At 30.7% G+C, this 23,821-nt stretch overlaps 1 protein-coding gene across 1 annotated transcript; it reads left to right on the top strand.

Moving 5' to 3' along the window:
- The first annotated feature begins 19,163 nt into the window (after nt 1-19,163).
- LOC133815592 (uncharacterized) lies at nt 19,164-19,775 on the top strand. The gene has a single exon (XM_062248411.1). It carries the CDS (start codon nt 19,164-19,166, stop codon nt 19,773-19,775), a length of 612 nt encoding a protein of 203 aa, XP_062104395.1.
- The last annotated feature ends 4,046 nt before the right edge of the window (nt 19,776-23,821 follow it).

The raw sequence follows: 23,821 nt of genomic DNA, 5'->3' as shown, positions 1-23,821 counted from the left end.
AAATTGAAAAAAAAACTCACCCAAAGTCAAAAACTGTGGAGGCGTCGCTGCGTTTCGGAGAGAAAACGTTATCTTTTTTTTTTTCTTCTGTAGTTTTTAGGTTATGGCAATTGGGGATGAAGGGCTTGCTGATATAAACTAACGAGTCATTTGCCTCAGTGGGCCACTAACGGTAACGACCCGTTTACGTCAGTGGGGCACTAACGCAAATGCCTAAGTAAAACGAGTGTACCTGTTAAACAACGTCATGGTGGCACTGACGCAAACACCCTTGTTTAACGACGTCAATATACGTACTGACGCAAATGCCCTTGCATTTGTGGCAGTGCCCATTGACTGACACAAATGACCTTTTTGTAGTAGTGTAAATAGCTACAATGTATACCGTTATACAAAAAAATTGAGAATTAAACTATTCATGTATCGAAAAAACGAGAGGGGTGCACCATACACTACACCAAAATACCATTTTTGTGTCAGTCAAACGCGTCAGTCAACCGTTGACCGAGAATCAACATTTGTGGCAGTTGAGCACTGCCACAAATGCAGGGGCATTTGCGTCAGTAGTAACACTGACGCTGTTAATTGGCGAAGTTTGCGTCAGTGGCCAACTGACGCCGTTAACGTCACTATTTTCGTCAGTGGGCAACTGATGGTAACGGCGTGTTTGCGTCAGTTTGGCACTGACACAAACAAGCTGTTACAGTCAGTTTTGCACTGACGCAAACAGTCTGCCCAGTAATAAATTCCAGCCATCGTCCCCGAGCCCATCATTCTCCCAAATTCGAAAGCTTAGGTTTTCTCCCAATAACTAGCGACGCCTCCGACTTTCTTAACCCATTTTGGTGAGTTTTTTTTCTTCATTTTTTAAAATTTTAATGTTAAATTGATGAATAAGATATGTTTATGAACCTTATACATAGTTTTTTTTTTAAATTTTTTGAATAGAATTTTTATTTTGAAGATTATTGTTTGAAAAACCAAAACCCAAAAACCTTCCTCTTAATTTTTTTTCTCTGTCTGGGTTCTTAGGGGTCATGGGGGTGGCTGGAGTCGCGGGGATTGAGAGGGTGGTTGGCTGGGGACTGGGTACACGGGGGCTGAGGTCGCACGGGGTCGTATAGGGTGGCTAGGGTTCGGTACACAGGGTCAGGGTTCATAGCAGTTTTATTTTTATTTTTTAATATAGCATTTGCGTCAGTTAGACACTGTCGCAAATGCCATACTGATTTGCATTATGAAATTCCGCGTCAATTTCAAAACTGACGAAAAAAATCAATTGTAGCAGTTAGGAATTATCACAAATGACATTTTTTGTAATAGTGATACAGAAACTCCTATGTTAATTATATGTTTTTGTCTTTTTTTTTTTGGAGGGATATTCGTTGAGGTGACCTACTCCATGATCGAAGTCCAACGTGTATATTCCTTGTGTTTGAATAATTAGAAGAGATAGAATAGAATAATGTGAATAATGTGAGTTGGGGAGCATTTTCCTCTTTCTCCATCGATCGTTCGATCGACCCCAGTTGAATCGTTTTCCGTACTTCTATGTATATACTATACATTTCGCACGTTAATAATTTTAACCAAGTTGTGATGATGCCCACCACCATAAAAACGATATTATTACCTATTAGATTCACACAATCTTATAGCAACATTGTTTTCCCCACTCTATCTAAGATAAGATACACACACTATATATAATATATATATATATATATATATTATATAAATCTCATCAATTTGATTTATAAAAGTGATAACGGTAAAAAGGATAATTACCGATACCATTTTTAACAAAATACCATATATCACTCTTAGTTTTCATAAGTACCAAAATAGTACTCTTTGTTTTGTACCAAAGTGGTACATACTTATTTTTAGTCAAAATTATTATTTCAAAGACCCTTTTACCCCAAACCTATATATTTTTCTATAATTGAATTATTTTTTCTTTTAATAAATTAATAATATTTAAATTTTATTTTTAAAAATATATAAACTTAAAGACATAAAAAAAATAATAAAAAAATGAAAAAAAATAAAAACTTAAAATAAATAAAATCAAGTATTACATTTTATTATTATTTAGTATTTGATTTTAACGTAAATAAACTTAAAGTATTATTATTTATTTAAATATATATTTAAGTATACAAATTTATTTAAATTTTATTATTATTTACATTTTATTTAAGTTTATTTAATTTATAAATTAATTATAAATAACTTTAAATATATACAAAATATGTAAGTGAGGGTTAAAATGTCTTTGACCGAAAATAAGTTAAGGGTACCATTTTGGTATGAATAATAAACAAGAGAAATTCATAAAAATATCTAAGATTTAAAAAAATACTAAAAATATGGAATCTGGAAAAAATTACAAAAATACAGAGTAGTATAATCGTAAATACGGATTTTTTTTAAAAAATGACAAGGTTTACAAATTTGTAACAATAAAGTTTTTTTTAACCAAAATTTACAAATTTGTAACTAAAATTTACAAGTTTATTACCATATGTTACAGTAAACAACATTTAGAAAATTGCAACAGACAGTTACAAAACTTTTACAAACTATTATCCGTATTTTTGTAATTTTTATAAATTCCGTATTTTTCAAAGTTTTTTTTTTTAAATTTACAGTGCTATGTGTAATTTTTCCATAAAACATAGTGTACTATTTTGGTACGAACAACAAAACATAGGGTACCATTTTAGTATTTATGAAAATTGGGAGACATATATAGTATTTTGCATAAAGTCAGATGACCAAAATAGTATATTCATTAACAAAAATATCTCTATCTATATAATAATGCTTATACATTATGGTTGTATTTAATTATTAAATTCATTTTCAAAGTAGTTAAAAATAGTCGCATATATATATACATATATACAAGATACAAGCAATGCACGTTTGCTTAGTTTTATTTGTAAAATTTAGTAATTATTTTTATTAAATTTGTATAATCGTCATATAAATTTTAAATAAATAAACAATAATATATATATATGTTTATATAAAAGAATGACATAAACATATCAAAAGAAAAATTAAACCAAAACATTGTTTATGATTTAAAAAAAAAAATATATATATATATATATATAATATGATAACTTTTTACATCACAAACTACCATATTTAAGAAACAAAATTAACATTCATGGTATTATTCAAATTACACCTTAATAGTTGGAGAAGAAGCTTGTTTATTCTTGATAGAAGATAAATGTTATTTTAATTTTTTATGTAGTTACATAGTCATACTATTTATTTACACACAACACCATATATAATATATTTATAATATTTATTATTATTCAATATGAATATATATTTATATAAGTTAGATCAAATAAAAAAATTACATATTTTCTTTTTAAATATAAATGATAATTTTTTTAATAAAAATTAAGATTTTTTATTATATATTATTATTGTTATAATTATATTTTATAATATTTAAATTTAAATTATTATAATTATTAAATATCTAGTTTGTATTAAATATTATTTATATAATATTTGAATTCATATTAATATAATTAGTAAAAAATTAGGATTATATATTATAATACTATTATATCATAATAATATTTTATAACATTTGAATTTATATTAATATAATTAATAAATATATATATTTTTAATTTATTTTAAAAGTATATTCGGTTAAATATTTAAAATATTTCATTAAAGTTAAGAAAATTGGGTTATTTACACACTTTTTATATATAGAGATATAAACAATATATGATATACAAGAAAATGATACTTCATTTAATATTTACTAGATTTAAGTCGGAACTTCAATCCTATTCTTAAATATTCTTCCACTTCTTAAGATGTATAGTTTTTTTTCAACTTCGTTACAAAAAAATAAAAAAAATTCTTACCAAGAAGGTAAATAATTTGACTTTTTTTTAATGGCAAATTTATCTTTTCACACAATATTTCTTTTACCATAATCGTAAATGGACTATTTGATATTAATTAAATTAGAGAATTTTTGTGCAACATACAAGAAATATTATAATACACGGAATTTGTTTTGTATTTTCAAATGCACAAGATATTTTTTGACAAAATACAAGACAAAGACAATACTTACTAGTTCTATAATGCTATAAAAATAAAGTTTATGGCTAGCTTTAGTGTTTTATTGCCTCATTTTCTTTTTTAAATTATTTTTTCCCAACCATATAAAAAGAAAATCCCCATGTTGTCCTTTAATATAAGGTATAAAATCTTGTCCTTTAATATAAGGTATAAAATCTAAACAGCTCTTAAGTGAAAATATCCAAACAAAGCAAGGACATATAAGAGCAGTCACAACAGAAGCTATAAACTATCAAAATCTATAAAATATAAAGAATACGTGGTAAAAGAGTGCTCCAACAACTCCTTTATCCTCTATATCTTTTACACGAAAGTACTGTAACTCATCTACATATTATAAATGCATCAAAACATATTTTAATAATTATATGGATTATATATGAGTAGATTGTAAATATAAAAAATGTGAGGCCATTGTTGAATATTAGAAAAAATAGTTGAAATAAATAAAATATAATATTTAAATCATATAGAGAAATGAATACAGAAATGAGTGTATACTGTTTTGTAAAAAGTTGATGTAAAATAAAAAAAATGGGGTTTGAAAATGCTCTAATATCTTATATATCTAAGTAAAAATATCCAAGCAAAGTAGGTCCAATAATACATCACAAGACTACCCTAATATTGGTCTTAATATAACATTATTATCCTCAGTAACTAAACAATATATTCTTTTGAACTTTGACCAAATGTACACCTCTACCAATGTCAAACATCTTCTTATGGCTTATTATGTCAAAACACATATAAATAAACATAATAATACAATAGTGCATGCACTTGACAATATAAGTACATTAATATTGGTAATAAGTAAGAGATAACACTAGCCAATAGGTTTTTGATTTTGACCTTTTTTTTTTTATAAATATAGAATGCATTTGTTATGTACTATATATTTTGTTTTAAGTCCTTAAATATGAATTATTATACTTTATACTTAATTTGATATACTTAGATTTCTAATAATTAATAACCATTTAACTATTTTAATTATTGATGTAACGATTTACAAATGAACGAAAGACAAAACCTTATCACCAGAAAATAATAGTAATAAACAATGGTCTCACTAAGCATGGAGATTAATGTAATCCGAAGATAGGGCATATGGAGAGAAAGATAATGGGGGGGTTTATCTTTATAATTATAATTAGCAATGAAATGTAATTTAATGAAAAATGAGAGTAATTAAGTAGTAGTGGGGGCGTGATGATGAAGTGTGAGGTAATAATTGGAGGAGGGTTTTCCAATATAATTGATTAGGGTATATTTATATATATATATAATAGGGTGGGACCATAAATAATATTTTGTCTTTATTCCGTGCAATGATTAAATGGATGGTGATGATCCATAAAAGAAATCATAAACAAGGGAAATGCATGTGCTATGCCTCTGCCACAACCTTTTCTAAGAGGGTTTCTTTCTTTATATTTATTTATTAGTATTTTTTTTTGGAATTTTCTATATTTTCTCTAATCTCTCTCGACATTTTTCTCAACCCACCTCCTTTAGATTGGGGTGGTGGGAGCCTTGGACATTAAGCCAATATTAGGGGTTCAAATCCCTCAAGCTAAGTATATATATATATATATATATTTATAGTCCTCTATATTTGGTGCTAAGTTGGTGGTGGTATAGGCTGCGCCTGTCCATCTTCTTCACTTTATTATGAAGAAGTTTGGTACTATTTTCTTTCAAGATTATATCAAGAATGAATTGTTAGGACTCGAGATCACGTTCTAACTCACAAATTAACCTAATATATAAGACTTATTTTTCTAAGGATAATTATATTTGGTTCCATTTGTTTGTGTTTTTTCATTTCTTGAATTGACCGCTTTTTTTGTTTGTTTTTTATTTTTAATTCCAACTAGTTTGGGGGTATGGGTGTATAATAAATTAATGAGAAATGATCTCTTTAGTTGTTTTTTTCTCTCTAAAATATATAAATAGTTAGAAAATATTTCAATTGCAAAGAACCGTTTGATGTTGTACATTAATTACACTTGTTTTCCTTCTTTTGTTTGTTGGCTCCAAACTTTTTTTCTTTAGAAAAAAAAAGAAAAAGAAAAGTTGGCTAATTATCAAGACATGTTTTTTGTTCCACAACTTACTTTGTACTTATCTATATATTATTTTTATATATAAAAAATTATTTATTTTCTTGGGAGAAGGCACCCAAAGGGCAGTCTAATGTTATTGGACAAAAGAAGAGAAAACCTCTTCAATAATTATTGGGTCTATAACGTTAAAGAAGCAAAAGGAGGGTCATTTTATCTTTAAAACCAATATATATATATATAATATGTGTATATAAAAGAAAATGGAAATGGACAAATAATAGAAATGACAACCTGACAAATGGACAAAGCGAGGCTCAAATTAAAGGGCCTTGGAGCTTATGATATGATTTTCTTTGCTTTGCTCTTTTGGTTTTTGTCTATTATATTAAGTTATTAGTAATCATGAACCTAATCCTCATTCTCACCAAAATCATGCTAACCATGTGGTGTGTATACCCATACAATTCATTGAAATACTAAAAAAAAACACCTATAGAGGCCATTATGATACCCCTCTAGAGAGATTGCCTCCCTTATGACAGACACAAAAGAATAAAGAACACCATTTTTTCATCATTAATATATACCAATTTCTCACTCTCAATAACAATACTGAATAATAATGGCCATTGGTATAATATATATAACAACATATATTATCTGTTTCACACTACTAATTAAAAAGCAAAACATAGCATTTAGTATATTGATTACAAGAACAAACTTTCTTTTTCTATAACCAAATTCAAATATCATATGCTTTTCATTCCTTTGTTCAAATTCAAAATAATTTTGCCTTAGAACCCCTTTCCATATCATCAACTTAACATTTCATTCCTTGCTTTTCAAGTATAAACAAAATTTATATGTTATATTACTATGTATTGGTTGCACCGAACGTAGATTAAATTTCATTTTATCCCAACAAATTATATATATATTTTGATGAAAAATTAGCTCATCATCACTAAATACAAAATAGATACTAAGTGACATAGGGTGAAAACGATGTTTTAAATGGAGCTAGAGAGGTAGGTGCTTTATATGTAGTCAAAAAGCAATTTTTGCAATATACATGATAAATATTAATTTGATGTAATTAATTACTGTCTCCATTATTTTTGCAATGAACGAAATATATAATGACTTGGACCATACTTAGCTTTTGTGAATAAGTGAAAATTGTTGTTTCAAATTATAAATTATAACTCTTTTTTTGAGTAACTTCTTGAAAATAGTGAGCCATAATATAATAATATAATAAAGTACACTCAAGCTAAAGGTGAATATGCCCACCAAAGAAGGTATTTGTATGTAGGTCTACCAATTTGACTAGTTAGTATATTTTTGAAAGATAAATATAGTATTCATTAATTGATCAATCGAACATAATTTATTGCAAGAAAATAATGTTCATAGAGAAAAATTAATTAATATAGGCTTACTAAGCTGTTTATAAAAAACAAAGAAAATAAAACTCTAACAACCCATTCAACTAAAGGTCCAATAAGACATGAGCAGTCACGCATCCAACGAGTGCGAAGTCAACTAAGTTTTCTCTACAAATAAGACAGATCAACCCCATCAATGACTATCAGCCAATGATCTTCCAATAGGAGACGAAAAATAAAAACTCCTTTATTCAAACCAGAAATAAAGGCAATAAAATAATGATCAACCATGTTCATGAGTCCTGACACTAGAGGTCGGGAAATCATGTAGCACGAGGTCAATAAAGATTGAGCAATGCCCAAGATTTGGTAGTCGAGGAGGAAAAAATTGATCCCTTCGTAGAGGCACATTGAGACAATCGAGTCGATGTAACACCAACCACCTAAAAGAAATCAAAGCCAACCTTCGTAACCCTACTAATCTAGCAGGGTGGTGAATTTAATCCACCTTTATTATGAAATTAAAACAAAACAGGGCCAAAAGACTGGGCATAAAAAATAGAAGCAAAAAATTGAAAACCAAACAACATATCCCCATACACCCCCACTACCCACTAGCGGCACCACCAACCCCCAATTCAAACCCAAATCCCCATTGGCAACGCAACCCACTAGTGCAGGCCCCGATCGCCGTCTCACCCAAGCAGAGTCGAGTGGAGTAGACGCCGACCACCTCGCAAGACAATCGCAGACCGAGAACCAGAGAAGAAGAAGACCAGGCAAGGCACAGAAACAGTGGATCAGTGGAGGAGGAAGAGCAACAAATAGGTTGTTGTGGAATCAAGAATAGCCTCTCAGTCGAAGCCTTGCCAGAGCTTGGAGGTAGCCCAACAAAGCCCCGACCGAGAGGGAGCTGTGCGTCGGCTAGAGTTTCTCAATGCCTTGTGATAGATAATACGAATAATTTTACTAGTTAGTATTAATGTTATTATTAGTTTGGTTTGGGGTAGTATAATATGTTGTAATATTAATATATCTCTTCTATATATATAAAAAAAAGTGTAGATAATAGAAATTCTTGGTATTAACGGTTTTTTATTTTTTTCCATTAACTTTGACAGAATATTCCTATATTTAACATGATATTCTTATATTTAACAGTAGATTGTAAACATGACTTAAACTTAAATAAATAAATAATTAAACTAATTAAAATATGATGTTTTTTGAGATATTTTACAATGATAATTATTTAAAAATAACATAACCATACGTTTTATAACTTAAATAAAATTTAATTAAACTTAAACTTCACGTATTAGAATAATATCATATTAAACATATAATATAATAATATAATCTACTATCAACTAGCAGCAAACTTAAATTAAAAATCCACGTATAATATTAATATTATATTAAACATATAATATATAATCTCATGTTGTCAGTATCTAATTCAAAAACTAGAACCAGCATAAACTTAACCAAAAATAAATAAATAAATAAATTAAAATATGATATTTTTAAGATATTTTATAATAATTTAAATAATTAAATCATATTTATTTAAAAATGATTAAGTCATACCTATCATTTTCAACAATAGTTAATATTACTCCCTATAAATGAATAATAGTAAAGAGTAAAATTATTCATATTTGTATAAATGAATGTTTTGACACTTATAATATTTTTTTCCTTGTATATATATGTGCATATTTTAACTTAGACTAACAACTCAATATTATTTTTTGATGGTGATAAACATAGATGAGTGCTTAGATTCAGAGACATACAAATGCAGAAGATGCAAAAAGAAGATTGGAGATTACGAATGCAAATGCCCACTTGGACTGCATGGAGATGGTAAAGATGGAAATTGTAAGTATTCCGCTTTACCACACTTGCCACAAGTACAAATTGAACAAATTAATACATTATAATAATATTATGAGAAAAATTATATTTATATACATGTTATAGAAATATTATTTAATAAAATCAGCAGATTAATTATTGCTGGTCTTGCAATAAAATTGAGGTAAGTACTCAGAGAACATACTCCTCTAATAGAATAAATATTGATGATATAGATTTTCTCTTCGGAGATTTTAGTATATTTTTTAAATAGCTTTGGAGCTAGAGTAGACAAATGTCATATTATGCTCGGGAAATTATTATTATTTTGTATATATATGGAAGATTTTTTTAATGGTTATTACTTATAGATGAGTATTAACTATTATGATGATGTGGCAATATAGTGATTTGGTATAACAAGTCACTAACCCATAAATATTTTTTTCTATATTAATTTCGAATTTAGTCATTTTTTTGCCATAATTAATGATATTTTTAACCAATAAGAAACGCTAGCTATATTTAGAAATTGACATGCATTTGAAAAATGAAAAAAGTTTACACTATTAAATTTTTATAATAAATACACATTTTTCATTAGGTAAACCTTCCAAAAATTTGAAAAAATCAAAATTTATTTTTAGAAATATTAATTAACAACTATAAATATAGACCATTAATTTTAATTCAATAATTAATATTAAAGTAACCATCTATGAGTAGTAACCATTAAGGGTGCACTTTAGATTAAGTTGGTAAACACTTACTATATATATATATACATGTTTTGATGTCTACTCGCTGATAATATTTAAAATTAATAAATAAATAAAAATATAGAGATACATGTAGTATGTGCTTTCTTGTTGTTGCTAAAATGATTTTTTTTCAGGGAATTTTTAATTTTTTTTAAAAATAATGCTATCAATTGATGTTTGACTTGCTTACTACAATTGAATTTTTAATTTATATTGTTATAAATGGGTACTTTTGTAATTTAAAACTTACATGTTTTTTTTTTCTATAAATAACTATGAAGTACAATTTATTTTTGTTGCCAACTCTATAAAAATACAAACAGAAAACAAGCTCTTATAGTTTCTCATATCTAATTATATTTATTTAAAAAGATAAACACCCATTGTTGATTATTTCTACTTTTAAGATCACTATAGATTCGATATGTTTGTTTAGTTGTCGCATCAAAACATGAATCTAGTTGAAAACTAGGTCGACTTAGTAGTGACTCTAATAATATGTTCCACTTTCTCAAGTCATTAACTTTAAGATTTTCTTTGTTTGCAAAATCTAGTGGGAATGATATAAAGAGTAATAAAATCTAATATGGGTTCACTAAATTCAGCCTGAAGATAATAAGTGCATTAGCTAGCAAATTTGATATTGATCAGGTCCATACATGGACTAACAACTTTTCAACATTAGATAATAATTAGTGCTGAATTTAGAAATATGAAGTCATCCACTAGGTCACCAACGCACTTCTATGGCCCCTCAAATCAGTAATGATAGTTATTGTAAAAATATGCTAAGTCGACTATGGAGTTCCTCGACCACATTATTAAAAAAAGAAACCAGAAAAAAGAAAAAAAAACATTTGAGCAAGGAAATGGTAACATTAATGGAGTGTGTGTATATATATATATATATATAGATATGTGCATGCATGTCTTAGTTTATACAAAGATATATAAGACTGATGATTGGGCTTAGAAATTTGGTTTTTCGAATCAACACAACTCGTAATATAAGGTCAAATGTAGTATTAATTTGAAAGAAAAAAAAATCATGAGTCCAAAACATGATGATTGCCCCTAATTAATTATACATAGTATCCAATATCTCTTTGTTATTGCTTATAAACAACACACTGTTTTACTCTGGACAATTCACATTGTCAGTAGTTTCGGATTCCGATTAATTTGAAGTCTTTTACAAAACTATACTAGTCATTATTTTTGTATATAGTACAATGTAAGAGTAAATGCACAATCATAATAAATGTAGAATAAATATAATAGAGCGATAAATAACATTAAATAGGCTAAAGAATTTATGTTTACCTCCCGACTTTATTAATATTGTTTTACACTACTCTTTATTCTCTTTATTGTGTTTGCAAAGAATAGAGTTAGTGACTTTAGTCTTCTAAACTTTATACTCTCTCATTAGATAGTGTATTTGGTTGAAGAGAATATGAGTATAGGGACTATTTTTTATTTATTTAATTAGTATGGGGAAAAAGTTATCTATTTACGTCTCAAATACAATAGATGGTAAATAATTGAATGAACACTTTTATTTCTCTCTCTTCTTAGACTTTGCTTCCTCCTCCTTGAAACCTTAGGGTTTCATTCGTTTCTTTCACACCCATTCCTCTTGGCCAGTGGCATCGTCGGGACTTCTTTATGCGTCGGTCGAACTCTGGGCGAGAAGGGAGGGCTTCTACAGGCCCAAGAGCACTATTTGCATGGTGCTAAGCTTCTTCTTCTTTGGTCCGATTCTCATTTTTCTGCTCTATTTATGGTATGAGTTTCGCGTGGTTGTTCATGTTCAATAATTGTGTAGCATAAAACAAAAACTCATTTAATTATATTATATTCAGATCATTTAACTAATTTCTTGTGTTTATAATTAAACATATTAATTTAATAAAATTTGACAATTTTTAAATCTATTCGAAGTACCCAGCACAACATTTTATTTAATCATATTGATTAGATCGTATGTAACCTAACCCAACTTGCTATAATTATTATTTAACATATTATTGTAAGATAATTTACTTAGATGCATAGTAATCCTAATATGCAGAATAGACTGTATAGGAATGTCACAAAATAAAGATGATCGTTAGAGTATACCTCAAACTATTGATTTTGATAATATCAATCTAATAACAAAAGAAAAAAGAAAATAATATTAGTGAGGGTAAATGACTTACAAGCTCTCAATAACTATTTAGATGGAGTATGAGAATGAGCGTTGTGAGATTGGAGGACCAGAACCTTATATTTATATATGTGAGACATTCAATTAAGGTCTCAGCCACAATTGATGTCAGAATGTTTGACAGTCAATAGAATATGAAATATTGAGTAGCTCAATATATAGAATTGAGTATCTGAATTAATGTTGACCATATTGAGAGTATTTGTCAATTAATCCCAATATTGACTTTAATCATAATTAATTAGAATTATAATTTTTGGTAACTCTAATTAATTAAATAATATTCTAACAATTAATTCAATAAAATTAAACAAATTTTAAATCTATTCAACCTTCTAATTATTACATTTACATAACCTATTATTTTTAAACATGTTAAAATTTATCATTTATAATGTTTAATATTATAAATATATTAAAAATTTAACTAATTAATTAATAAATAAATAAATTTTGGATCTTGAAATTCAAACAAATAATTAATTTGAGTTTTGATTGTGTTAAAGAATTTAATTTTCAATTAAAAGAGTTGACTTGATTTTAGCTTATTATTTAATCAAGCTTCATCATGTTTAACTACTTTGCATAAGTTTCAAGTTATATTATCAGTTATGGTGTGACTTTTATCTTGTCAACTCTAATCTCTAGTTTTAATTTTACAAAATCAAACTTTTAATCCTTATATTTGGATTAGTTTAATATTATCCGCAAATTATACTTTTCATACTACTTTTTCTATAATAAAATTTTAACTTACATAATAAATTATAATGAATTATATGCAATTATCACAACAATAGTCTACATAAAATAAATTAAGGGTAAATAGTAATACCCATTTAGTATCTTGTGTTTTTTTTGAAATACAGACTTAGTACCTTAAATTTCAATAATTCTCATCTGGTACCCTATAATTTGAAGTCATACATACTTAGTATCCTAAGTCAAATTTGGTCAATAAAATTTTATCAATAAGACAAATCTGTCCTCAATTATATGCGTTTTAAATTCAAATTTAATTACTTGATTACATATAATTGGGGTAGTTTGGTAGTATTGATAAATTTTTATCGATAAAATTTGAGTCTAGGTTACCAGGTATGTACAATTTTAAATTACACGGTACCAAATTAACATTATTGAAAACATAGGATACTGAGTATGTATTTCGATAAAACATAGGGTACCAAATAAGTATATACCCATAAATTAATCATATTCATACACTAATTTTTATATAGTAAATTGGACATTAATATAAAATACATATTGTTTACTTAACAAAACATATTAATGTCCACATGACTAACAACAATTATTATAAGTCACAAGCATATATACTGATTTTTTTATGTTATATAATAGGGAAATTTACAAGTATATACCTAGAATTTAAAGTATTTACAACAATACCTTCAACCAAATTATTTACACAAATATCGGTGCTACGTCAGCATAACATACCAGATTTTGAAAAAATTTGGAAAATCCTGTTTCCTGAATTTTTTTGTTTTTTCTAGGTTGTAAAAATTTACCTTTTGGTTGCTTACGATACCGATAAGATACCAATTTGTCACTTTTTTTTAATTAAAAGCTTTATTTTTAGATCATATTATTTCAGTACCTTTTGGTTATCTCCAAAACTCATATCTTACTATTTAAGATACGTTTTGGTAAACTTCAAACTTATTATTTAAAAAACTAATGAGTTGCCATAAAGTATAATAAGTTACCATATAGTCTATTAATAAAAATTAATTTAGTATATTACACGTTAATTTTTAAATGAAACCTTTTAATAGATTTTTTAGTCAATCATGTAATTTACATGTCTTATTATTAAAATATTTTTACATTACCTTCATGTTTATTTTAGAAACTAATTAGTTATCATGAATAGTTTATTAGAAAATGATATTATTTAGTATACTGCATAGTTATTTTTAAAAGCTACATTTTCATTGTTTTGAAAATCATTTAAGATAATAATTTGTTACCTTTTGATATATGACTAACTTTTTGAGTATGCCATAAATTTAAGGCAACCAACAAACTTAGTGAGTTACCAAAAAGAATCTTATTATGTTATATTTTAAAGTTACCAAATAATATCCTAAAGAATCTATTTTAAAATAGTTACTTCAAATGTTTCTAAAATAACTTTAAAATTGTTTAGAGTACAATATGATATCTTTTAAAAGTAAAATAAGAATAAAAATTTTGGTATATTAAATTTTGTTTAAGTTTATAGCTTAGTTACTTTTTTGTTAACATAATATGAAAAAGAAACTAAAAGGTTGCTTCGATGACGACGAAAAAAACATATGCTTCCTACATATCAAAATGACTACCTTGAAGAGTAGGTCGCGATGACATCACTCTTAAACCCAACCGACTAGCGGTTTGGCCAGAAAATATTTTTGAAGTTAAAAAGAAGAGAGAGAAAGAAATAAAGATGTAAAAAACAAAAAAAACTGACAAAAACAATACATGTGAAAAAAACCAAAAAAATTGACAAAAACGGTATTAGAAAAATGGTATTAATGTAAATTTAATTAGGGACGATATTTTTGCAATTAAGTTATAAAAAATGATGTAGAGTGTAAATTTCTCTATATAATATTCTTAATTTAATCTCCAACCATTTATAACGTCAGTTTGTTATAATTTATTAATAAGTTTTAATGTTGATTGAGACTTTATTACATTCTGTATCATTTAATAACAAAGATAAGACACAACCATTAAGTCTCAAAAGAGTTTAGAAAAACAAAGTTTAGAAAAGTCTTGTCTTGTGACATGATTTGGAGTTTCTAATTAGGGTTTGCTGTTTTGGGTGTTCATTTGATTTTCTCACAATGATTTCGATGAGAGGAGCCATGGCTTCCCTGGAGGAACAACGCGCGAGGCTTCGAATAGAAGAGGAAGAGTAAGGAGGTTTGTCTTATGATCTTGCCAGATGGTGTCTTGTTGGGTGATTCTTGGTTGATAAACCATTGGATTTTCAAGTGATGCAACACAGGATGGATGCTCTTTGGAAGCCAGGTAGAGGTATGTTTGTCAAAAAATTGGAGAGTAACCTGCATTTATTTCAATTTTATCATGAAATTGATATCAAAAGAGTCATCGATGGGAGTCCTTGGACATGCGACAGAGCACATTTGATCATTACTAGGCTGAAACTAGAGGAGAACCTAAGAAATGTGAAGCTTAATCGTCTCGATATCTAGGTACAAATCCATGAACTCCAACCGGGGTTTATGGCAGGACGGGTGGCATGAGACATAGGGAATCATGTTAGGATATTTCTTGAATTTGATGCTACCAATTTCAATGGGGTTTGGAAAGATTACCTGTGGGTCCAAGTTTCTATTGATATTGAGATGCCTCTAAAGCTTAAGATGAAAATTAGGAAGAACGATGGTGAATGGTATTGGGTTTATTTTAGGTATGAAAAGGTCCCTACTTTCTGCTTCATTTGAGGTCTTATTGGTCATTCTGAGAAATTTTGCCCAAAGTTATTTGAGCAGCCTATGGAGACTATTGAAAAGCCCTATGGGATTTGGATGAGGGCTGCTCCTAAACGACATAACTTGCTTATTGGCGCTAAATGGTTGATGTAATGACCCACGTCACTATGGCTGCTTCTTGGAATGACGACTCACCCTGCAAACCAACACGAGTCTTTCCAGCGTGCTTTGTCCTAACTTGCACGCTTCCTGGGAAAACTTCCCAGGAGGTCACCTATCATGATACTACTCCAGGTCAAGCACGCTTAACTTTGGAGTTCTCAAGTGATGGGCTACCGAAAAGAAGATGCATCTTGTTGGCATAGGTAGTACCCATCAATCCATTTAAGCCTTCTTCAACTGTGTAGTCCCATACCTACACAGTCTTAGAATCATCATACTTGACCTTCCCCAGGCGATGTGGGATTGTTCAGCTTTACCCGGTCTTTCCCCATATGGATCACGGGATAATGATTGTCACAGTTGAGGACGGAGGGTTCGGGTATGATGGGTCAAGATAGAGATGACAAAGGAATTAGGAGCAAACCTCTCTTTTGGGACTACTTCTTACACGAAACGGGTGTGTGTGTAAGGGACAAAGACATACTTTGACATTAGGCAGAGGACAACAAGGAGCAAGGATTGTAGTTCAAAATACAGAGCACAAGACTGTAGGAGGTAATTTCAGGGCATATGAGTTGACTATCTCTGAGACAAAGAGAAGAAGAATGAGTGGTGAAGGGGCGGGGGGAGGAAATACAAGGTGAGCTAGTTTTGTTTGACAATATCAGAGAGTTGGAGGGGTCAAAAAACTTGCAAGAACCCGCCAAGATTTATGAGTTCATTAAGTTGGAATTGTCATGGGCTTGGGAACCCATGGAGTGTTCAATTCCTTAAGGATCTAATTGATAAAAAACAACCCCAATTTGTTTTACTTTGCGAGTCTTTCAGCAAAAAGGAATACTGTTTAACACCTAAATCGTGACAACCACTTAGCGGTAGTTGTAGTAAAATCGGGAAGTAGATCCACAAGGAGGTAACTTAAAACCAAAAGATTAGTAGGAAATAACACAAAATTTAGTAACATGAAATAAATAAAAATAAAAATGAAAATATATTTGAGATTTTGGTGTTGTCTTTTTGATGAAATGATAAAATGAGACAAGTGAAATAAAAGTAAAGTGTAATCAAGAGTTGAGAAGTAGAAAGGTTTCAAGAATCATCCATATGCTTGTTTGATTATTTAGTCACTTGATTTACAAAAATACACAAGTAAATAGTTCACATCCCAACATTTACTTGGAAAATCTAACATTAAAGTCCATATTCTTTTCTAACAAAAGTCCATTTGAGTTATAAAGTTCTTTACTTTAGGAGTACAATGTTAATTTTATGAAAAATCTAAAAATGACAAAATACCCAAAGACAATAATGCAATAGAAGATTGGACATAAAATTATGTATCAATATTACTTTTACTAATTAGAAGCACATAGAAAGAGCATGACTAATCCTATATACTATTAGCACAAGTAAATAAAGTTAACAAAAATAAAGATGAGGATGAAAGAACATAAACAACTCGAATGCATTATATTAAGCGAATAGTAAATAAAAGCAGCAAAATAACATCACTAGCATATGAAATCATCCCTAACCTTCCTAAGAAGATTAGGCCATTATGCTCATGATTCTCACAAAATTCTAAGAGGAAAATATGAGAAGAAAGTGAGTAGAAATTTTACTATAGTTTCTTTACTCTAAAATTACATATCAAGTGTGAAAGAAGAGTCTCTATTTATAGAAGAAGAAAATGACTAAAAAGAAATTAAATTACAAATGGGGTTTACAAAATAAATCTAAAATATTAATAATAAAATATGATTTTGAAAAATCAAATCTTATTATTAATATTAACCTAGTTATTTTAGTGAATGATCATTTTTCTCTTTTTCTAAAACACCACAAAATGTGAGCTTTAAAGTTCAAAATGGAAGGTTCAAGGCACAAAGAGCACACAAAATGGGCTGGTGGCAGCTAGTGGTGTTGACCCAGCCACAACCAATAGGAAGAAACCACGTGGACCCTCAAAAATGGTGGAAATGCCTTGTTTGACCAGGTCAACATGGGCTAGGCTGCTGTAGGTGGTTTGGGCCGGAGCTAGTTGGGTGGCTTGCGGGTTCGAGTCGGGTCACGAAGCAGGTCGCTAGGCAAGTCTCTGGGTCACACGCGGGTTGATATTTGCTGGAGGATGGAATGGTGCGGACAGGTGGCGCAACAGGGCTCGCCAAGTGGCACGCTGGGAAAAGAGAAAGGAGAAGGAAGAAGCACGAGTTGGGCCTTTGGCTAAAAAAATGCCACATTTTCTTTGTTTCTTCAATTTTATTTGTTTCTTTCTTCTTTCTTTTTTTGTCTTTATTTCCAAGTGCCAAAAATACCAATTAAATCCTACAAAATAAAACAAACTAAATTAAAATTAAATATTTTCAGTTATAAATTAAATCATATTAATTCCATGAAAATATTAATTAAAACTTAATTTATTTTGACTATTAAAATAATTAAATGTGTATTTTTGGGCACTAATTAAGTACATTGATAGAGTTCGTCGTTTGATTGGTTTTGAGGGTTCCTTTGTGGTTGAGCCTAGCGGGAGAAGCGGGGGATTGGTCATGCTTTGGCGTAATCAGGATGATGCCCACTTACTTAGCTACTCTAAGAATCATATTGACTTAGTTACAAAGATAGACAGCTTGGAGGAGTGGCGTCTTACTGGGATTTATGGGGAATCAAATAGGGCTTTGCGAGAGAATACTTGGACTCTTATCAAACATCTTGCCTCAAAGTCTGCCTTTCCGTGGTGTTTGATAGAAGATTTTAATAATGTTCACAGCGAAGACGATAAGAAGGGTGGTCGTCCTTATCCCACTAGATTGGTAGAGGGTTTCAAAAGAGTTGTTCTTGAATGTGACCTTGTTTTGGACCTTATTGGCTATCCTTTTACTTGGGAGCGTGGCCGTGGAAAAGCTTGGTGGGTGGAAGTTCGTTTGGATAGAGCCCTTGTGACCACCCATTAGATCTCCTTATTTCCAATGGCAAAGTTGACTAATTTAGAAGTGTCTACTTCCGACCATTGCCCTATTTTTTTAGAGTTAAGTTTTTTGTACCATACGCAAGTCCATAAACCTTTTAGATTGGAGAATGCTTGGCTGAAAGAGCCCATGTGTTACCAAATTATTTTATCGAGTTGGGCTTCTTGTGATAATAGTTTGCTATCTGCCAAGATTGATCGTGTTAGTGCGATTTTGGTCAGTTGGCGAAAAGAGATAACATGGTCTTTTAAAGCCAGACTAAGGAGATGTAAAGCTACTATTAGCCGATTGAAGCACATAAGAGATGATAGTGCAATTACCCAATATCTTGCTGCCCAAACAGAAATGTGTAATATTCTCCATCAACAAGAAATTTTTTGGCATCAACGATCGAAACATCTTTGGTTAAAGGATGGGGATCAAAATACAAAGTATTTTCATGCAGTTGCTTCAACTCAGAGACTTCAGAATATGATTCATAGGCTACAAGAGATTGGTGGGAGTTGGGTGTATTGGATTAACGGGTTGGATTCTGTTATTGTCAATTATTTCAAGCAGTTGTTCTCCTCTAAAGGCTCTCAATATGCTGAGATTCTTGACTCCATCCCTTCGGTTCTCACAGAAAGTCACAATAATGATTTACTTCACCCTGTTTCTGACACTGAGGTTAAGAAGGCAGTTTTCCAAATGCATCCCGAAAAGGCCCCTGGTCCAGATGTTTTGACTCCGACCTTCTATTAGAATTTTTGGCACATAGTGGGCAAAGATGTCACTGAGGAAGTTAAACCATTTTTTGCTACTGGTACTTGTAACGCCCTGGATACCCCAAGATCGTTACGGTGAACGATGAACCGTGAATTTAACTCGCTACTCGAGTTCTTTGGTTAAAAACGTGCTGCAATAACCTTGCCGGCCTCTGATGCTCAGCCTTGACCTGTTGACATGTCAAGCATTTCGCCACATACTCCACTACATCTCTCTTCATCCCCGGCCACCAATACAACGATCTCACATCCTGACACATCTTTGTGGTGCCTGGATGCAAAGAGTAAGGTGTAGTATGAGATTCATCTAGAATCTCTCGCCTCATAGCAGTGTCTAATGGAACACATATCCGCCCCGTATATCTCAACAAGCCCAAATCAGACACTGTATAATCTCTGGATGCTCCAGTCAAAACATCCTCTCTGATCTTGATCAGTTGTGGATCACTCAACTGACCCTCCTTGATTCTCTCCAACAGTGTAGATTGTAGCGTAATATTGGCCAACTGGCCCACCAGCAACTCTATACTCGCTCTGGTCATTTCATCTGCTAACTCCCTGGCTATCAGCCTCGCACCATAAATCTGCCCCGGACCCTTCTGGCTTAAAGCATCAGCTACCACGTTGGCCTTTCCTGGATGATACAAAATCTCACAGTCATAATGTTTTACTAACTCCAGCCAACGCCTTTGTCTCATATTCAAATCTTTCTGAGTGAAGAAGTATTTCAAGCTCTTGTGGTTTGTATAGATCTCACACTTCTCTCCATAAAGATAATGCCTCCATATCTTTAAAGCAAATACCACAGTCGCCAACTCTAAATCATGAGTGGGATATCTCTTTTCATACTCCTTCAACTGACGTGAAGCATAAGCAATTATCTTCTCTGACTGCATCAGAACACAGCCCAAACCCTGATGAGAAGCATCACAATAAATCACAAACTTCTCTTGATCTGTTGGAAGACTTAGAATCAGAGCTGTAATCAATCTATGCTTCAATTCTTGGAAGCTGTTCTCACATTTATCTGACCACACAAATTTCTGACTCTTGCGTGTCAGCTCAGTCAATGCAGTAGCAATCTTTGAGAACACTTCCATGAAACACCTATAATAACCTGCCAATCCAAGGAAACTTCTAACCTTAGAAGCATTCTTTGGCCTTGGCCAATCTCTGACCGCTTCGATCTTTGCTGGATCTACCTTAATCCCCTCCTTACTGACAATGTGCCCAAGAAAGGATACCTAAGATAACCAAAACTCACATTTCTTGAACTTTGCAAACAGTCTGTGATCCCTCAGTCTCTATAGAACCAACCTCAGATGTTGCTCATGCTCTGACTCAGACTGAGAATATAGCAGGATATCATCGATGAAGACGATCACAAACTGGTCTAGATAATCCTTGAACACTCTATTCATCATATCCATAAAAGCAGCAGGGGCATTAGTGTTAAGAAAATATGTATTTGCCTCAATGAAATAGGTAAGATAATTACAACTCTAAACTAAATATTACAAATAAATATTATTGATTAAAAAGTGTTACAACTCTATGATAAAAATTACATGTAAATATAGAGAAAGAGGTAGAAGATGATAGAAAAAGAAGATACAACTCTAAGACAAAAAAATACAAATAAACTAGAAGTAGTAGAATGAAATATATAGATGAGATTACAACTCTAAAGCAAAAGATACATATAAAAGAGTAAATATAGAATAATAAAAGAAATGAAAAGCAATAGAATAAAAGAACAAGAATAAGAACAATGAACTAAGAACTCTCACTCACACAACCAAAGTGAAGAGTGTTGGGGATCACCAACTTGAACAAGGTTTGAAACCTTTGTCCAAAAGCTTATTTCCCCCTAACTCAAACACTAAGGGATCTCTCACATATAGTGGAAATGCTTTCTGGAATAATCAAGCCTCAAGGTGTTTCTAGCCAAGTGCTCTAATGGATAGAAAATGTTGTGTCTTACAAGTGAGCTATAGGCTCCTATTTATAGAGTTTGGAGACACCCTTTGAATTTCAAATTCCACCAACCCCTATGGCTGTTACCAATGTTTAACTGGATTAATATGGAATTAAAAATGAGATTCGAGAGTTATTTGGGTTTTTTGAGCCGTTCAACAAAGATTGAAAAAACTAAAAAATTGGTCAGTTTTTGGCCTGTGGCCGCGGCCACCGACCAATTTCAGCACTTAAAAATGTGCTGTTTTTCCAAACGGTTCCAAACCCTCCCAAATGATTTTGGAACTCTCAAAACACATTATTGTGGTTAAAATCATATCTCTAACAGCCATTTCAATATGGCTTTATGAAATTCATCTCAATATTGTGTAACAACAAATTTACACAATAAAGGGTAATATTTGGAAGTTACAAATTTGTAACACCAAATATGTTACATTATTTGGATATATCTCATATATCTAAATATTGTGACTCTCTATTATATGTTACAATATGTGACACTCTTTGTCACATTTATTTAATCTAAAACATTATATTATAATATAATATAATATTACATTATATTATATTATAAAATAACATAACATTCCCCCACTAGATTAAATAGTTATCTATTGTAACACTTATTTAATCAATTATTATATTTTGAAATATAACATATCCCCCACTTGATTAAATAAGAACTCTCTCTTATAGGAGTCATTGCATTAGTGCATAAAGCAAAGTGTTTTTCAACTTGAACTTTACTATAGTGTAATTATCACAAAATTTGTCGAAAATTTGGTTGCACTAGGCATTGAACCATCTTTTCATGATAACAAATCGGTGATAACACACACACCTTAGCGATGTTCACTTGAGACCTCTATGTCTTGCTTTGCACTGTTAATGGCCATGTGTACTTTCCATTCATGGACGTTCTTGAGAATACTGCCAATTCTCATGAGAGGCGGCACCACCCCTAGGTCCATATATGTAGAATTCTTACAGTATTTTGTTACCAAAAATACTTGTTTTGACAAGACTGAATTCTATTAAAATACCTTTCGGTTTTAACCCTCCACTTGGTAACACACAAGTACTCAATATCTTAGATGGGACTTGTTTTAAGTACAACTAATATTTACTTGATTGACTTGTTGTTACCTATTGAACCTAACACTAGTTGAATAACTAGTGTTAAGATAGGTTACCATCAATCGTGAATCTCTTTAGGGAGTTTAAGTCCCATCCCTCGAGATGATGCAGCCACTAAATCCCTTGTTAGTGGCTTAGTGAAAGGATCCGCCAGATTTTCACTTGTTCTAACATAAGATATTGAGATGACTCCTCTTTGAATCAATTCTCTTACATATCCATGTCTTAGACTAATATGTCTAGACTTCCCATTATACACTCCGCTGTATGCTCTAGCCAATGTCGCTTGGCTATCACAATGTATCGATATAGTAGATACATTCTCTTTGATTAAGGGAATCTCTATCAATAGATCCCTTAACCATTCGACTTCTTTGCCGATAGCAGCTAGAGCTATGAACTCTGCTTCCATAGTGGAATGAGATATACAGGTTTGTTTCTTGGAACCCCAAGAAATTGAACCTCCACCAAGTGTAAATACCCAACTAGTTGTGGACAAGTTGTCCCCAAGATTGGATATCCAACTTGCATATGTATATCCTTCTAAAATTGAAGGAAATTTGGAGTAGTGTAGGCTTAGTCCTTTGCTTTTCTTGAGATAACCTAGGACTCTTCCAATTTCCTTCTAGTGATCCACACTTGAATTACTTGTAAACCTACTAAGTTTACTTACTGCAAATGCTATATCAGGTCTAGTGCATTGGGCAGCACACATTAGACTCCCTAGAGTACTCCAATTGAGCCACTGCTCTTCCTTCATTCTTCTCTAGTTTTACACTATGATCGAATGAAGTATTGGCATCTTTAACCTTGAGATGGTTAAATTTGTTCAATACTTTCTCAACATAGTGGGCTTTCCCTAACGCAAAACCCCCACTATGTTTCTTTACTTTGATATCAAGTATG

The sequence above is a fragment of the Humulus lupulus genome, chromosome 2, assembly GCF_963169125.1.
Source record: "Humulus lupulus chromosome 2, drHumLupu1.1, whole genome shotgun sequence".
Lineage (NCBI taxonomy): Eukaryota > Viridiplantae > Streptophyta > Magnoliopsida > Rosales > Cannabaceae > Humulus > Humulus lupulus.
This window is presented reverse-complemented; position numbering and strand designations above follow the sequence as displayed.